Source organism: Acanthochromis polyacanthus, chromosome 20 (genome assembly GCF_021347895.1).
Source record: "Acanthochromis polyacanthus isolate Apoly-LR-REF ecotype Palm Island chromosome 20, KAUST_Apoly_ChrSc, whole genome shotgun sequence".
In the NCBI taxonomy this organism is placed as follows: Eukaryota; Metazoa; Chordata; class Actinopteri; family Pomacentridae; genus Acanthochromis; species Acanthochromis polyacanthus.
In genome coordinates, this window is record NC_067132.1 from 13,322,643 (window position 1) to 13,340,452 (window position 17,810).

Genomic DNA, 17,810 nt, shown 5'->3' on the forward strand with positions numbered 1-17,810 from the left:
CAGTCCCATCAATTCCCCCTGCCTCCATCAGGAGATTCAGTATCTGAACATAAAGTAGACATGCATAACACATGCCTGTGCTAAGTGCAACATCATTTCATCATTTTGTTTGTGGGTTCATCTATATTAAATAACCACATTCTATGCTGCTGTGAGTTCTGCCGCAAATGTTTTCAAGATTTCATCTGTTGGAAATGATATGACTGAGCAGCTTTGCTGTAGTACAGCACTCACCCAATGCTTTTCTTGCATTTTATTTGTTTGTATTTGTTTTTAAATTAAAGAATAATAATAATAGCTCTACGGGGGAATCTGTTATTGTAGAAACTGAACAAAAGGCATTAAACAAGTAATTGAGCAAATAATAAGTAAATAAGTTTTTCCTTTGGTCCTTCTTAATACCCAGAGTTGACTGCTGACTCCTTGGCTGCAGCCTTGATTAGAATTGCCAGACTGTATAAAGGTGATAAAAGAACGACACTGCATTTTTTTTATAACAACACTGCAGTTGAAGTGTCTTGTTCAGGAAATGACCGAGGGGGTGAAAGTACCGGGAATAGTGTGGAAGGGACGCAGCCGCAGCAAGAGGCCGGTGTGTGGCTCCGCTCACCTGCATGTCACAAGAGCTGCTGAACTTTGACTTTTGATCTCGCTTTGACTTTCGCGGATATTTGGGCTGTTCGCACCTAATTCTCAGGAAATTCCTGCCTGCATTTTTGAGATGCTCGGCTCGTTTAGCCTGAACTCTGAAGGCTGACTGAACCGGTTAAAATAGGATGTCAACAAGTGACGCAGGAGAGCTGGAGCCCACAGTAGTAGGAGGAGAGACAGCTACGCCTCTGTACGGGACAGCAACACGGACTACAGCTGCACGGTAGGAGTAAATGTCCTTAAAGTACTCTTAACCGACCGCTTTGTGCTTATTATGCTTTTAAAAGACTAGTTAAATGTCGCCACTCACTCTATTTGGCTACGTTTTGCTTTTAATCTCGATACAAGATGTTCTCGTGAAGGGAAGAGAAACCTCGCGCCGAACCGCGTTTAAAAAATCTGTACAATTAAACGCTTGTCTGGAAATACACAGACGCCTGACAGCTTAAAGAGCAACTTATCGGCAATCACGGCTTCATGTAAGTAAATTCGGCGTTAAGATATTCCACTCGTGTGTTATTTTTTTCCTTCGTTCACTGCTTCATAGCTGCTGTCCACCATACAGTACTTGACAGAAAACGGGGGCGAGATTGAGTTTTGGAGAGCAGTAACAATGTAAATAGTATGTGTCAAACTGTTTTAGTGAAATGTCATAGTTATATTTATGATAAAACACATTTTAACTACACCCATGATCGAATTGTCACCGCTGGTATTAGTTTGCTCAACTTGTCAGATTTTGAATAGGCTCTGGTTGGTGCCACATGCTCTTTCCCAACTCATAAAACGTGACGCATCTAAGCTCCAATTTACTTCCAGCAGCATTTAGACTTTTTTGGTTTTACTTTCTGCATACATCAGGCTGTATAGCTAACATTTGAGCTTGAGCCTACATTTGTGTGGGTGCATGTGGAAAGCATCATCATCAGGTTGTTGTATTTTTGTACAGTTCAGCTTCATTGGCTTGGCAGGCGAGCTCTGACATGCAAACCCAGGCCTGCAGTTTAACCAGAGGTACACAAAGGTGCTGTCTGTGCATGTCCGGAGCTCCAACTCTGTTTATTATCTGCATATGCTCCTGCTAATTCCACCTAAACCCATCTACTGTATACCTGTCTGTAGGCTTAAAAAGGAATAGCTCCTCTTGGAAACCTGACAGGTACTGAAGGTGTGGCAGCAAGTCCCATTGTGTCCCAGCCACCATTCACCACTCATGCAGTCACTGCAAAGCCATTAAGTTCTCCTTGGATGAAACTTAAAGTTTAGGGTGTTAATCGTTTTCAGCAGTTGGAATATTGCATGCGTTTTGTCAGTACTGAGCACACGCCCACACTTTAGTTTTAGGCTGGATCCTTGTGGTTATGTAAGTGTTAGCTGGCAGATATGGGCGCACACCCACAACAGGGCCGACCTTAAAGTGAAGAATACACCAACATACTTGTATGAGACACGCGGTGTGTGATGCAGCCGCCCAAAGAGGCTCTCAGAGATAACAATTAGTCATCAGCCTAAACCACCAAAACAAAGGGAGCCTCGGATCACCGTCCAGATAACCTGAAGTTGCATGTCAGCAGCAGCGAGCAACGGTTTGTGTCAACAGCAAGAGATTAGAGGTCACATGTCTACGTTGGATTTTATGCATTTTACTGTAAAGATGGACACTTGGGCAGTCCATAGTCAAATTCAAATTAAATGCATCTTGACTTAGAATAGAATAGAATAGCTTTATTGTCATCATATGTGGGGACAGGACGAAAATACAGGGTGTCCCAAAAAATCAAACTGACTACATGACCAGGAGAAATGATACTTAATTGGATTTATTTTGGACATAAAATGTTTTATTCTACAACTTTCAGATGAAAAATTCTTGGGGATGGTAGTTTTATAATGTTCCAAAGTTATTACAAATGTTCAATGTTCAGTGTGACGCGGCACATATAAAGTCGGTCGTGGAGTTCCTTCTTTCCTCTTGAAACTTCTTATGCCACGTCCGAGCTGCTTTCCTGTTGGCGCTTGTTTATGAAATTTTCAAACAAATTCACGTTGCACCTTCACATTTGGCTGAGTTTGGGCGTACTTCAATACGCAGAACGCCTTTTCTGTTGCAGTAGACGGCATGTCTGATCCTGAAAGCAGGAAAATAGAAATGATTCCAGTTTTATGAGCAAAAAGAGCAAACATGTTTTAAGCAAATTATTAGCTGATGAAATGATTTCACATTTTTCGGGACACCCTGTATAAGTAGCTGCTTCTGGACACAGTGCATTGAAGCAAGCTAAAATAACAATAAATAATAAAATCAAATGTACATACAAAACAAAATTACATTAGGACTTAACTTGTGGTGTTCTTCTGTCTCAACACTTGTTAAAAAGTCTTCCTGTAAAGTACAGTTATGTTGGTTATTGGTTAATTTTTAAATATTTTTAAAGCTGTGGAGGGAATATGGTTAAAAAAAATATATATTTATGGTGCCCTTGTAGCTTAACAGTTTGAGCGGGCGACCCATAAACAGGGGCTGTAGTCTGTTACGCAGCAGTCATGGGTTCGAGTTTGACCCATGGCTGTTTGCTGCAGGTCTTCCCCCCGTTCTTCTCTCTGACTTTCCTGTCAAATAAAGCTAAAAATATCCAAAATAAATAAATAACTTAAAGAAAGTATATGCTTCCAGTCAAAAGTTTGGACACACCTTCTCATTCAACGTTTTTTATTTATTTGTAGTATTTTCTACATTGCAGATTAATACTGAATTTTAACACTTTTTTGTTTGCAACATAGTTCCATATGTACTCTGTTATAGTTTTGATGTCTTCCGTATTAATCTAAAATGTATAAAATCATTAAATAAAAACCACAGAATTAGAAGATGTGTTCAGACTTTTGACTATTTTTCTAAGTGTCACATAACCATCATAATTTGTCTTTACCCTTAATGACAGCTTTAAATTGTTCGCTTTGATTACCAACAGTCACTTTATAATGAAATAAAACAGACAACAGCAACCGAGCTCACGTTTGAGATGATGCAGCTAGAAAATGTTCATCATTGCACTTGAATCAAACAGTCGATCAATAGTCAAACTTGTCTTCAGTTAGTTCTTTGTCAGCTGACCAAATTAAATATATAACACCAGCTATGCCTGTGCTGCAGGAGAGTTTGACAGCTATTATGAGCTATATGGACAGTTAACAAATTTCAAAATATGTTTTTTAAGGCAGTACGACTTCCATGTTACACCTTTTTGTAATCTGAATGTTTTGTGGTTTTCTTTATCTAGCCTGAAGGTAAATGAAATCTCTTGATATTGAACTGTGAGTCGACTTGGACTCTTAATCGCAAATGAAATTGTGAAATTATCACACTTTAGTCCAAAAGACTGTCAGTTTACTACACATGAAAACACAGAAAACCAGAAAGATTTCAAAGCTGGAAGTGGTAAGAGAATTTGGGACATTTATGCTCGGAAGATGATTTACAACAGTCGATTTATTATTGCCAATTCATTTTGTTGTAGACCTAGGTGAAAGCAATGAACAGAGGGATGTAATTTTCGGTTTCTGCTACTTCTTGGTGATTTTATAAAAGTGCACTTGACTAAACATTTGTTCCATGATTGAGATCAGGAGATCCAGACCTTTGGAATGGCCTCCTTTCAGTCAAGTGTTCTTCTCTATTGATGTTTTTCAGAAAAATCTCAAGATTTAAATGTTCTCAACGGCTCTTGGTTGCTCTTAGTGGTGTCAGTATTATAGGATGTTACATTCCTTTTATTTTACAAATCAGTTGTACAAACTCTGACCCTATTTTGTCTTATTTTTCTGTTGTTTTCTTTTTATTTTATTGTATGTTTCCTAATTTCTGTCTTTCTGTCTTGCATATTTTTTTGTTGCTGCCTGCCTTGTGACATTAGCAGCACAGAGTTAATGTGATTTATTTATAAGGAAAAAAAGAACAGAATAAGAGACTCAGTGTAAACATTTATCATTCCAGGATTCCTATGTTTTGTGTCGCTTTACTTGTGCAAGGAAGTTTCTGGTGGTGAAATACTGTTAGGGCTGAGACAGCTGGTGAAATTAGAGATTAATCAGGCAAAGAAAAAAGCAATGGGCAGTCACTTTGTAAGTCACAGAAATATGCCAAATATTTGCTGTTTGCCGTCCCTCAAAATGTCAAGATTAACTACATTTGACAGTTTAAAACTATCATTAAAGAAATATCTTTAGATTTTGTATTTTGGGATGAAGTAAACAAGCAAGTTGATAATATTGACTATGGCTCTATAACATTTTTTTAAAGATGTATGAAATAAGTCTTTTGCTATTAAATTCCATAAATACACTTCCATCCATTGAAAAGGAACAAATTCATGGTAAATATTCAGGATCACTGCAGCAGTAGAGGCCCTGTGACGGCAGACTGTACTTGGATGTACAAAGTGAGCACCTGGCGTGGAGCTATAGGTGTAACAACAACAAACATGAAAGCTATTTGAAAAGACGCTTCTGTCATGTAAACTATGCAGTTTCAGTTTATGAGTTCCTCGCGGTCCACGATCACAGTCCTATCAATTACCAGACATGGTTTCCTGCAGGTTTACAGGCACTAATATCACTGTGATGTGATGACATTTCTGCTGCTGCCTCAGGATAGCTGAGCTTCAAAACACACAGGAGGTGTGTTATCCTTGGCACAGATAGCTGCTGAGGAGCAATGAAGATCTCCCGCCCGCCCAGACTCCTCACATTTCTCTTTGCTTTTCCCTCATGTCAAGTCATGGCAGGCTTTTATTATAGCTTTCCAGAGATTATTCTCTAATGAGGCCGAAGCGTCGCCCCTAAAGGCAAGGTGGATGGTGAAAGCTGCAGCTCTGCGTGATGGTCCATGTTATTACGACAGGGCGAGGAAAAAATCAAAACCTTGAACTTTTGTGATCGCACCGAGCACCGCGGGTTATATAAAAACTCTCAACCCTCAGTTTGCCTCCACTTCTAAACTGCTGAGCTGAATATTCAGAGAGAAGGCGATCCTGGAATGTGCTGCTAGACATAATTGCCGTCATTTTATTTTGTCGCCGATCAAAGGTTGCGGCGACACGTACATTCCTGTTTAGATAACCGACTCATCCTCGTTCTGGTGTCATCATCGTGATCGGCAGTTAGCGCACCGGCGTGGGTTCAGCGTTGGGTTGCAGCAGTAAATGTGCATATGCATGCTTTTGTGGCAAAGTGAGTGGGCGTGTTAGCTCTGTGCTCTGGTTGTAACAGAAAGTGTGGAGGGAGCAGTGTGGTATTGTTATGTAACCAGTGCTTATCGCTCCAGCACTGTTACACTGATAAGATGAGAGAAGCACGGCTGTCTTCCTTCAGTCTTAGTTTTGTGCTTGCTTACATACTGCAGAAATTAGAGTACATCGTTTTTCTGGTCGTTGATCAGCACAAGTGAGCCTCATCTCATCTCCAGGTCTTCTTTTGCTATTCTGCTCACACCTCTGAAGCTCAAATCCACTTTTAACAGGGCATAGCTGCCTGTAATTATTGCCAGTCACTCAAAATTCACTTTTAATAGTGTGTGCAATTTATCACGGAGGTTGTTGGAACTCAAACAACAAAATTCGCTTCTCATGTCGAGACAGAGAGGAGGAGGAGTTCTGCCAGCTGTGTTTTATTGTAGCTGAATTCAAGAGGAAGATGTCCTCTTTTATGTGTTTTTCTGTCTGGTGTCACATGCAGGAGATTGTGTGAAATTAGGTCACTGTTTATACATGCTGCTTTAATCAGCTGTCACTACTAAGCTGTTAGCAGCAAATAAAATCACTGACTGTTTATTTTCATGTCTGAGTTTCTTATGCTGAACTGACAGAGGCTCTCAATTATCTTTTCCTTCCTGTAAAACGCAACCAGCGAAACCATTTCCACTGCAAACCCTCAAGCGGTTTTGTGTGCAATTATTAGGTCTCTAAAATTGTGATATTACCAATCACAAGGTGCCAAATCTGATGTTAAACTAGGGGCTCATCCATAAGCAATTTTTGAAACTGATGTACTGTGCAGTAAAATTAAAATCTTAGTGTCAAAGTTTGTTGAAATGCCTTTGTTTTGGGATTTTTACCTCATAAAAATAGAACTTTTCTACATGTAAGCTTCAGCTGATAGGCTATTGCTTGTGATGCATCAGCAGTCAGATAGTCCTGTGGGAGGAACATCGCTTGAGACCACAAAATGGAGACTACAGATAGAAAAAGGCAGCAGCAGCAGAGACAAAATAGTGCATTTTTAATTTGTTTAAAAAAAATAACAGTACAGATAAATGGCAGTTAAATATTAGAGCTCTATAATAAACTTAAATAGGTGTGATGTATTTGACAGGAGCCAGTGAATGTTCTTCATGTTTGCATTAAATCATAGTTCAATCATTGGTTAAAATAATTCTTTAAATTATTTTGTTCTTGTTGTTTTTTTTAGAGAAAAGCAAGATGAAGCATTTGGTGAAAGGTTCAAACAGGAGAATCATCACGATGATGGAATTCCAGCTGTGCAGAACTCTCACCAATCAGCCGTCAGACAGAGAGAAACACACAAAGGTAAAACACACACACATCTGCCACACATTTCAGATCCACAACTTTCATCTGTGCACATGAAGAAGCTGTTTAGCCTCAATTGTTTCATCACATACCTATGAGAAGACTCAGAATAAGTACTCTGGATCTTTTGCAGCATTAATATTAAGAGTGGACAACCTAAAAAGGGACGAGGCTTCTCACTGTGGGGATCCAGACGTCCAGATCCGGAAACCTGTTGGGCCCGGATTCACCTCCAGCCTCCTCCTGAGACTCTCCAGGAGCCTAAGCTTTGACAAACCTGAGCTAAAGGAGAATTTAGACCCCTGTCTGCACTGGTAAGCAAGGAAATGAATCATTTATCAAAACAGACATATTAGTGAATTTGATTTGTGACTTTGATTAGAGACTCAGTAACATATTTAGTGTCTGAAGGAATAACAGCTTCTCTGTACAGTTTGTTCTACTTTGCCATGCGGGACATTATGCCATCATCATGCCATCCAGCTGTCTGCGTGACGTTCTCATCAACAGAATAACAAATGCAATCTGTTATGTGTACGTAGCTGCACACACATGCATTGATCTACGCTGATCAGCGAATGAGATTCAGTGGCATGAATTCACAGACAGTGATTCACTCAGCTTCAACTTGACTGTAGATCAGGTAGAGCCTTCAGTAAAGCTTAAATACCTGAGACATGAGTTAAAACATTCAACAGGGATATTGTGGTTTCATCTGTGGTGTCTTTTGAGGCACCCCTCAGTAGATTATGGCTGAGCTGATCTGTAATTGACTGGCAGCTAGACTTTGGCATATGTTGCGTTTATTAATCACGTGTTATCTTGAAGGAATCCTGTCAAGCATTCCCAGCAACAGGGCCTCTTCTCTTTGTGTCTGTCTCATTCTCTGTAATTGCTAACGGCCAGAGTCCAAGTATCTTTTTCCAAGATCTGGAATTCATGAGCATTTAGTCATTTATCTCACATGTTCTCTAACCTTTAGTCAAACAGTAGCTGAACCACTGAACCCTGTCTGCATACACTGTCTGAAATGGTTAGCTCCTTGTCTAAACAAGGAAGTGAACTCTTCACAATATGCATGCAGTGTTTTCTGGTTTTGGTGTACTTTAACTTCACACTCCTTGTTCTAGAATTCAGTATAAAAAGATATGCGGCTCTTCCCTCCCCTTGCAGGAAGTTCTGCTTTGCATTTTCAGAGTTAATGTTTAACGTGGTATCACATATCATCTACCTGTGGACTGATTCTTTGCACAGAGATATATCCCGAAGTCAGCAATGTCGTAAGAGGAAAAGAGGTTATTTTAGGTTAGATGCGGTTATGCAATCTCAAATTAAAAATTCATTATGTTTAACATTATGCCTTGTGGATAATGTTTAGTGTGTGCTGCACATTTTCCTTTAGGCATATTTGTATGCCAGTGAATGATGTGTCCAAGAATAGGATAAGCTTGTCAGCAGTGGTCACTGATGGAACTGACCTTATTGGTTTTGTCGAAGACACACCTTTAAACTTTCTCCTGGCCACCTGCAGCCCTGTCTGTCTAACATGACCTTATATAGACATCTTGAACTGAGAATGTGATCTTGGATGTGCACAGTGAACCATGTCTAACTGAAAGTGCCTGCACAAATGCCTAAGAGGTGTGACATTCGCTCACATGTGACAGTGGGAAAGCTGTTTAGAAAAGAGGGACAGAGCAGAGGAATGCTGACGATCCTGTTGATCAGCGTTTCTGTGAAAAGTGTTAGACATTTAATCCCTCAACTGTTCCACACAAAAACATTACAGTAGAGCGCTGGAAGACTGGGAGTGTCTGAGATCATAAATAACACTGATCGCGTTTATTCATGTGTTGTTGCTGAGATACTTCATTAGTATTCACTGTATTATCTCAGCTATAAACTTAAGTTTACAGGTTGTTGTTATTTATGTATTCTTTTTCATCACTTAGTGTCTGCACAACACACTCAGTAAAAACAATAAAACGCCTTTATTATGCAACAAAGTTGTCATCAAAATACCCCATAACAACCACATACACTAAGTAAAAAGTGACTATCTGTCTTTCTGTTCTTTTTCTTTTTCTTTTAAAGAAACTCAGCAGATGCCCAGTATGTTTAAAGACTAGTGTAGTAAACCTTCTCTCTGTTCTGTTTTGCCAGTTCAACCGAACAACAGCAGGTGGAGAGCTGTGTTCAGGTAAAGATTCACAGTTTCAGTCATTATATCATAATGCCAATGTCATAATGTAAACAGGTCATTGGTATTGAACTAATGTTAACTTGCAACTTCAAGTCCCCCTTGATACAAAATATCTCCAATCTCATAATATTCAGACAACAAATTTCATGACTCTGACATTCTCTAAAAATCACATGAAGTCGTTATCTGTACAAACATCATCAGTGACACTGTGTGCTCTGGAAAACGTCTGAGCTTTATTATTATTATTATTATAACAGTTAGGAGGGACAGGGTGTGTGTGCTTCTTTCATGTCTTTTAAAGTAACCTGTTTGTCAAGGCTTGAGTCTCCTACATGGCTACACCATGGGAACAGGAGCCTCACAAAGGCTCTGTCTCCTGCCAACATGGAGTTACTGCTTACTGTTGCTTAAGTTGGCTGTAAACGCCAGAAGACATTTTATATTACAGTACATAGGATTTACGTTGGTATTGTGTATGTGTGTTTCAAATATTAATTTAAAATGGTGATTGTAGTTGTTTAGCTAACTGAAAACTAGAATGCAAGATATAGATACCAACAGAAAACATTCTTTATCTTGACAGGTAAATGGAAAAACGCCATCACGACACACCTCTGTAGAGACAACGAACGTCGATCCATTATCAGAGACAATACCATTTCCAGCGAAGAAGGAAAACGAGGTCATCACAGTTTGCAATGAACTGGAGATTACCCAGGATTTGAGTACAGCTGACATTTTTTCAAATGGTGACATTGGACCACATGAACAGAATGGTTTGGACATACCTACACATTTGTCATCACCAAGAACTTGCACTACAATTGAGTTAGAGGACGATATAAAGGACCAAACAAAGCTTGAAAACCAAACTGATATTGGGGAACAGTCTAACCCCCCAACAACTATGTTGTCTTCGACCGTGGTAACAGTTCTTGCCCCACACTGGAGTGGATGCCTACGGCGAACCAAAAGACCTGATGGAACAGGCAATTCAGAAGCCCAGGGGAATTTACAAGAAGTGGCAAATACTGCACCACAACGTGAGCGTGGTTTTCAGGTGACTCAGAACCAACATGGTGTGGACAGGATGATGACTGATGGACCACAAACCCAACTGAGGTCCCCATTTCTGGGTCCCAGGAGAAATACAGTGGGCTGGTCAGCTAAAAGTGATCCTTTAAGCTTGGACTATGAAACTAAAAGGCAAATGACTCACACTGTCTCCTTGGATGTAAACTCTGGATGGATGGAAAATAGGAAAATAGATGGAGGTAGTTTAAGCCCTTTAGCCACAACCAAATCATCTGTGCCTCCCCTCTTCCATGACCCAAATGAACAAAGGAGGAATCCACAAACCAGCCATCAAGGAGGACTCTCATCTTTAAGCTCAAAACCGTCAACCAGCAGTCTACTTCTGTCTCTAAGGAGATATAGCTCTAATGGCCAGAACTCTGATTCCACCTCCACATTCTCAGATGTAAACCCTTTGCCTCTAAACGGTCCTTCAAGTGATCGAAATGGACAATTATTCACAACCCACCTTTCTCAAAGCTTTCTCAATAATAATGACCAAGACAGGACAAAGCCTCTTCTCTCTCCGTCACCTCTTTCTTACAGGACAACTGATATTGGACCTGTCCTTGCCCCATCATCCTCTAATCACAGAGAAAGGAACATATCTGACACAGTTTTCTTTTCAACATCCCCAAAAAACACGGATGTAGGAGGTACAACCTCTGCTCACCAGCCTCAGAAAATAAATAGGATCCAGCCCAATGTGACATCTTCCAAACAGGCAATTCTAAGTAGAGGACTATTAGAGAGACAACTGAACAGCAGGGATTCAGATAAAAGTGCAAACTTAATGTCAGAGAACAACAACCCCTCAGCCAGACATTCCCCATTTGATCACTCTGCACTGCCGAAAACCCATTCCTTTCCTCAAAGGACCAACCTAAAATCCACTTCCTGGTGGAAACAAGTTAGCCACGAAGGTAGCTCTCTTCTCATCCTTAATGATACAACCACCATCAAAGATGACCTAAACATACCCTTTGTTCCACCCTGTAATGATAATGGTGGCATGGCCTCTCCAAGTCCGACTGACAACAAAACACTGGGTAGTCAAATCTCCAGTAACAAAGACAACAACAACACAACAGAATCAGTTTGTAAAGGGAACATGAACATGAACTTTGTTATGAAGACAAGGGGAGGAACACACAATCTCAAACAAATAATCCCTGAGACTTCCCTTGACCACGAGTCACAGAGGCTTGTCAAACAGCAGTACAGCTCAAATCTAAACAACAGAGAACCACAAAAGCCTTATAGTATGCCTGATGCGTTTTGTAGTTCTAAAATTAGCAGAGCCACAGCACAAACAACACTGAGTCACACTAAAGATCCCTGCAAGTCTGATGCAAGCAACGGTTCATTTACAGCAAGTGTAACGGAATTACCACCTACTTTGCTAAATCCCAAAAGCTCAAATACACCCACAGAGAGCAGCAGCAAGTACAAAAATAGTCCTTGTCCTGCCAAAACCAACAACACCCCCATACCTCCTCTCAGCATGGACTCACAGAAGTTTACCAAACCATCTCTTTCTCTTGATTTCACTAACACTGTCAGCAGTCAAGCTCTTAATTCTCAAACTACCTCTGGTCTCCCCCCAAGCACAAACACTAAAAATAATTTCTCCTTCAGTTCTCCTCCAGTTTCTTCTCAAACTAGCGTTAATGCTTCATCTTACACTGGGTCTTTGTCTCACATGCCGCAGTTTAGCAACAAATCCAACACTACACCTCTTGGCTTTGAAAGAACCTATGCCTCCATTCCCAAACCTTTCCAATCTAAAACTGTGTCCAGTCTGATTCCTACAATCAATTCTTTCTCTAAAACAAACTACAGTTCTGCATCCACCTCCTCAAGCACTGGAAGACATCCTGCATCCACTGCTTCACCAAGCCCTTCCTTTCTTAGTCCTCCTGTCACTCCCACTGCTGTCTCCTCTCTCCTGACTCCCCCTGCAACCCCAGTCATTTCCAGCCCAAACTACTCAGAAACTCCCAGTCCAAAGGGAGGGAGGACATTCCCCAACAGCCCAGAAACAGACTCAAAGAAACGCCTCAGTGCAGAGGAAAAAAAACTAAGGCGAGTAACATGGGAGGACTCAGTTGATGTCCAGGTTTCAGAGCCCACCACAGTGGAGAAGCCAGAACCATCTCGAGTCCCAACAAGTGCTCCGTCTCCCTCCAAGCTCTCTCGGAATGCTCCATCCATCTTTTCGTTTCTAAGACCAAGCAGTCCAACAAGAAATACATCTTCTCTTTGCTCTCCTACCCCCAAGACCTCCAGCATACAGGTGGGCAAAGGAGGAAAATATCGATCTTTATCTTCTGACTCCGCTGATTTAGCATCCCGAGAGAAAAACAAGCAAAGAGCTGGTGACACAATGACCTTTGACCAGGTAAACCAGGACCTGACCACACCCAGGCAGGAAAGGACACTATCAATGGAGTCTGGCACAGTTCAGTGTCATTCTGCTGGTCCCCTCTCCCTCCCTCCTGACTTTTCAAGTAGTTACAAGCTTCGTTATAGCTCCCCACCTTACTCCACTCTCATGTCTAACAGGCAGGCACATGGAGAAACTAAAACTGTAACACCCAGAGCACGACTTTTCTCTCAACCCTCTCAGTCAAATTATACCCCACAACTTTCCTTAAATACCACATCCAAACCCCCTTTGTCGCCTGTCAGGCTATCCCAGCCCCCACCCTTGTCTTCCCAAAAACAACCTGCCATGCAAGAAACTTCAAAATGTGTGGGTTCAGAAACTGATAAAGTCAACAACAATCACAGCAAGAGTGCCACCCAAGACCGTCAGAATAGCCAGATATTACTTGTCGACAACAGAGTTCACGTCAGCTTACAGACTCTTCGGGGTGATAAGTCCCACAAATCCTCATATGTCACTGAAACACTGGTTTACGGCATTAAATCCAAAGTAGATACAGCTACTGCCCCAAATGACACCACACCTAAACCTTTACAACATACCGCAAACACATCGGTTTCCATGGAGTTAGGTCAACAGTCAAACGCAGTGCAGAGTAAGGGAGCAGCAGTTGAAGCATATCGTCATTCAGATCAGAGCTCCAGTGGTAGCAGCTCAATAGACAGTCAGTCCCGGAATAATGAAGGCAGAAGCAGAAGAATGAAGGAGAATGTGCTGGGCAAAAGCAAATTTTTTTCAGTGGAAGTTAATAATGAACAAAGCCCAAAGAAAAACCGATTTGCACTGAAGAAAAGTGTGAGCACCCCAAACCCCAGTTTATCAAAGTCAGAGTCAGAGAGGGCCAACAAGAGTACCAAAATGGACCAGGTTCTTAATAGGCTGAGACAAACATTCAGCCCTAGACGATCTGAGGATGATTCATCATTTCCATGGAAATGGAAACGAGCTTCCCAAACGCCTTCCGTTAGTGGATTAAGTGATATCAGTAATGTCAGTGACAACAGTGTTGAGAGTGCCAAAACTCTGGAGGAGCGAGTGCAGGAGAAAGAGATAGCGCTGAGTGACAACGAAAAGAAAACAGAGAATACAGATAGATGGACACAAAACAGATACACTATCATACCATCCTCAGCCGTTGGAAGCTCAACAACAGGAGATCACTTCTCTGTTTGGTCAGAAAAATCAACTCTAGAAGCTGATCAAGAAGAGAAAAATACTTGTGTAGAACACACATTTGAAAACAAAGCCCAAGTTCACCTGACAGTCGACCACCCAACAACGCACCAGTCAGACTTCTACAAAGACAGCGAGGCAGATTATACAGCATCAAACCAGTTCCTGTCTTGTAGAGATCTTAGTCCTTGTAGGAGTCCTAGTCCCTCTGCTGCCTATCCTGCTCAGTTCAGGAAGTCCACGCCGAGCCCCAGGAGCCCCTTCTCCCCCTTCTCCTCTCTATCCCCTCTCTCCCCATTTTCTTCACCTGAAGTGACAGATGACAGTGTCTTCTACAGCCCAAAGCTGCACCGTCGCAGAGAATCCCCCTCTCCCTGTGAGCCAGGAGAAGGAATGAGCTTAGGAGGTTCAAGAAGAAGTCGGTTGTCCACAGGTCCTCCAAGTGTAAGCCCAGTACAAGACAATGAACGATTGGCATCCACGTACGCAGACTTAAAGTACGGCATTGAGCCTAGTAAGTCCTTTTCTGTGAGTTCAGTTCTGTCCAGTCGACCTTCGGGGCCTGGACGTATTTCCACTGGATCCAGATTCATGAGTGTGGGTGACCTTTCTAAATCTGCCTTGTCTTGTGGAAGTAATGGCAGAGACTTGGACCAGTGGTCTGTCACACCTGATTGGAACAAAGAAGTCGATTGCCAGCCTGCCAGTGACAGTCAAAAGTCATATTTCCCCAGTGATCCTGGGAAGATGAGATCAAGATCTCTGCCTCGATCACTGACCAAATGCTTAACAAACTGGAGCTCAGGAGTGTCTCCATCTCAGCCTGTAGCTGCCACAGCCTCAAGGCCTGCTCATCTTTGGAGCCCTAACATGGACACTTGTCAGTTTACATGGGATACAGAGGGTCCCCCAACTCCTCCTCCAACACCGCCACTCTCACCAGTGTCCAGACGCATGTCCAAACCTCCCAGCCTTTCCTCCCCAACCTTTCCAAGTTCATCGGGAGCACTCCAGCAGGTGGACAGCCAGTCCTCCTCCAGAGGGTGTTTACCCTCCAGAGGGTATGTTTCAAGCCTTAGCACCTATGAGGAGTCTTCAGACAGCAGCTCCGACACAACCACAGACGATGAATATTACTTAGAATCAGATGAGGACAGAGAAAAGGAAACAGAGTTGTGAAAGAGGAACAGTTGCTTTCAAAGCTTCTTGAAGGTTTCTGCGATCCAGGATATGACAAAGAAACGTCCATGAGGAGAAGGACAGGCTATAATCTTTTATGTATGATAACATCTGCTTGTCTCCTGTTTTTTTTAACTCTCTTATTGTCACAGAGGAGATGTGAGATATGTTAGAGCAGTAGGCTGTTTGCATGATTTACTTTTTGAAAGTTGTGGTTGTGTTAAAAAGACATATGGGCGAGCATGATATTATCAGCATAGGGTTAAATACTTCTTAAGTATGTACAGTTTATTGTCTGTGACTGCAGGTCTGCGATTTATGGATAGTAAATTACCATTGTTCTGCATTTATAGTTTGGACAGTTGCATGGCATTAGTGAGGTATAAATATCTGTGTGGTTGTTTTAAAGAACAAACTGCTCTGTAAGGTTAGGCTTTCAGCAAGTCTAATCTTTGGATTTGCATTTCATTCTGCTAGATAACAGTAAGTGCTGAGGTAATGTGGATAAACATGCTTTCATTTGATATTTCATCATCTGTGTTCCTGTGTGTTTGAAGATTGAACTGAATTCTGGGAAATGTCAGCATAAAGCAGAAACAACTTATTTTCTTATTAACTTTTTTGTAACAGACAAAGTGTTGCTTTAAAACGTTTTTTTTTTTTTTGTATTTTGGGATGAAATATAATCTTGTTATGATTAACAAACATTATAAAATGCTTTAAACAGTGCCTGCTCTTACTTGTACAGTGACAATCTAAAGTCTTAATATATCTATTTTATAAATAAATGTAATATTTCCAACAAAAGATTCTGTTTGGGGGGATTTCTGTTAACAAGTTGATTTGGTTGATTGTCCAGCCTTAGCCAGCATGATTTCTGTTGAGTTTTATTGTTGTCTTTCCCATCGCAGTATTTACATGCCAGAAAAAGTATGCTAATTATCTACAGCAAACAATAGATTTGGTGCCTGAGGCCACATTCCAATCTGCAGTGATTTTCAGTGACCACATGAATCAATATGTCTACTATAGGTGGGGCTGCTTAACAGTCTCCCATTATTTGGAAGGGTGTTGCCTTTTGTTATTAACTATGACAGCACATGGCCTGTGTTTAGCTAAAACGTCCATTAGTCTACATTTAAAGCCATTGCTTAACATGTTTGCTGCCGGTGCACTTTGTGTCCTTGACTTTCTCTACTATGTATGTAGAATTTATCCCAGAGAGACTTTCACACTGACTCAGAACAATCTGCTTTGTTTTATTAGCCATGACATCATACTGTATAGGAAGGGCGTAGCTGCATAACTTCATGTGTCATCGGCTTTTAGTGCTCGGACTTTGAATTTGCTTTTCCATGTTATGTCATACAAAGGAAAGTGCTGCGCTGATCACACGTCAACTGTGAAACGCAGGGAGTAGCCTCGTCCAGAGGCCTCTGTTTACAGAGAAAACACTTGATCGTGGTAACATACCAGACGTAGGGCTAGCTGATAAAGATGCAGACGGAAAGCTTGCGTGGAACTTGTCCTGTATGTTGTAAAATGATAATGATCAAAAGTGTCACTGTTGAAGCTGTACAGTAGGCTGTTTGTTGTCTTGGGTGTGTAGGCTGGGAAAAGCACTTGTGCAGTGAATGTGTGAAAATGTTGCCGCAGTTTTCTTTTTTTTACAGCACAGATTTTAAAAAGCTACGCCCAAATACTTAAACGCTAATGTAGACTTGGATGCCACAGTTTGTGTTTGCATAATAGGATGGAAACGCTTTTATAATTCCTGACATCTTGACCTTGTACTGAAGATTCACTGTGAGCATTTCATTACAGAGAGATGCTGCACTGCAGTATCAGCTTTCACCACACAAACTATTTTCTGTTGTTTTTTTTTCTCATGGGGAAACGCATCACTGGGCTGATAGTGGCATCAAACAGCAGAGGGAGGGGATTGTTTAGTGTGTGTGCATGAATGCTTCCACTGTGCAACTATTCAAAGTGAGATGAAAAACAAAACACTACTCTGGACACTGATTTGTATTATCATGTGTATTCTTATGCAGTTAAGCTGTATAGTAAGTCAATTAAATACAACAAATTATTAATTCATGTTTACAATTGTTACAAATAGCTTTACCGTGGCCTTATCCCACTGTACTAGTATTGCAGCTTGTTTAAAAAATAATATTCCCACTTGACTGTTTAATCTTGTTACAACATGTCAGTCCTCTCCGTTACCACAAACCCTCAACAAATATTTAGCTTGAGAAAATAAAGCAGAATGTTTTACTTCCTCCTTTCCATCACTACTTTTTCACCATCTACTGTTGAGGGAGTGTGATTCATGTCATCGCCTGCTTCGTCATAAGTTAGACTGCACTGCCCTCTGATGGATTAATAAACCACAGCAAGGAAGAAAAAACATGAAGTAGACAGCTCTGTGGTATATTTTGGAATACAGTGGAAATTCTGTCCAGTGTCTCCATTTATTACTGTTTTG

The 17,810-nt window shown here is 41.1% G+C and overlaps 1 protein-coding gene across 3 annotated transcripts; it reads left to right on the forward strand.

Moving 5' to 3' along the window:
- Positions 1-733: 733 nt before the first annotated feature.
- On the forward strand, positions 734-17,599 carry zmp:0000000991 (mucin-17). Of its 3 annotated transcripts, none has more exons than XM_022212772.2 (5): positions 734-874; positions 7,117-7,235; positions 7,372-7,552; positions 9,402-9,438; positions 10,028-17,599. In XM_022212772.2, the coding sequence occupies exons 1-5, from the start codon at positions 777-779 to the stop codon at positions 15,317-15,319; spliced, it is 5,727 nt and encodes a 1,908-aa protein (XP_022068464.2). In that variant the 5' UTR covers positions 734-776; the 3' UTR covers positions 15,320-17,599. The 3 variants fall into 3 exon arrangements, with proteins under 3 accessions (XP_022068464.2, XP_051796124.1, XP_051796123.1); XM_051940163.1 differs by lacking the exon at positions 734-874 and adding an exon at positions 896-1,130; XM_051940164.1 differs by lacking the exon at positions 9,402-9,438.
- Positions 17,600-17,810: the final 211 nt, after the last annotated feature.

Excerpts from the sequence above, each read along its gene's own strand:
- zmp:0000000991 (XM_022212772.2), top strand. The coding sequence starts at position 777 with ATGTCAACAAGTGACGCAGGAGAGCTGGAGCCCACAGTAGTAGGAGGA. Across the intron at positions 7,236-7,371 it reads ACAGAGAGAAACACACAAAG|CATTAATATTAAGAGTGGAC; the intron begins GTAAAACACACA and ends GATCTTTTGCAG. Across the intron at positions 7,553-9,401 it reads TTAGACCCCTGTCTGCACTG|TTCAACCGAACAACAGCAGG; the intron begins GTAAGCAAGGAA and ends CTGTTTTGCCAG.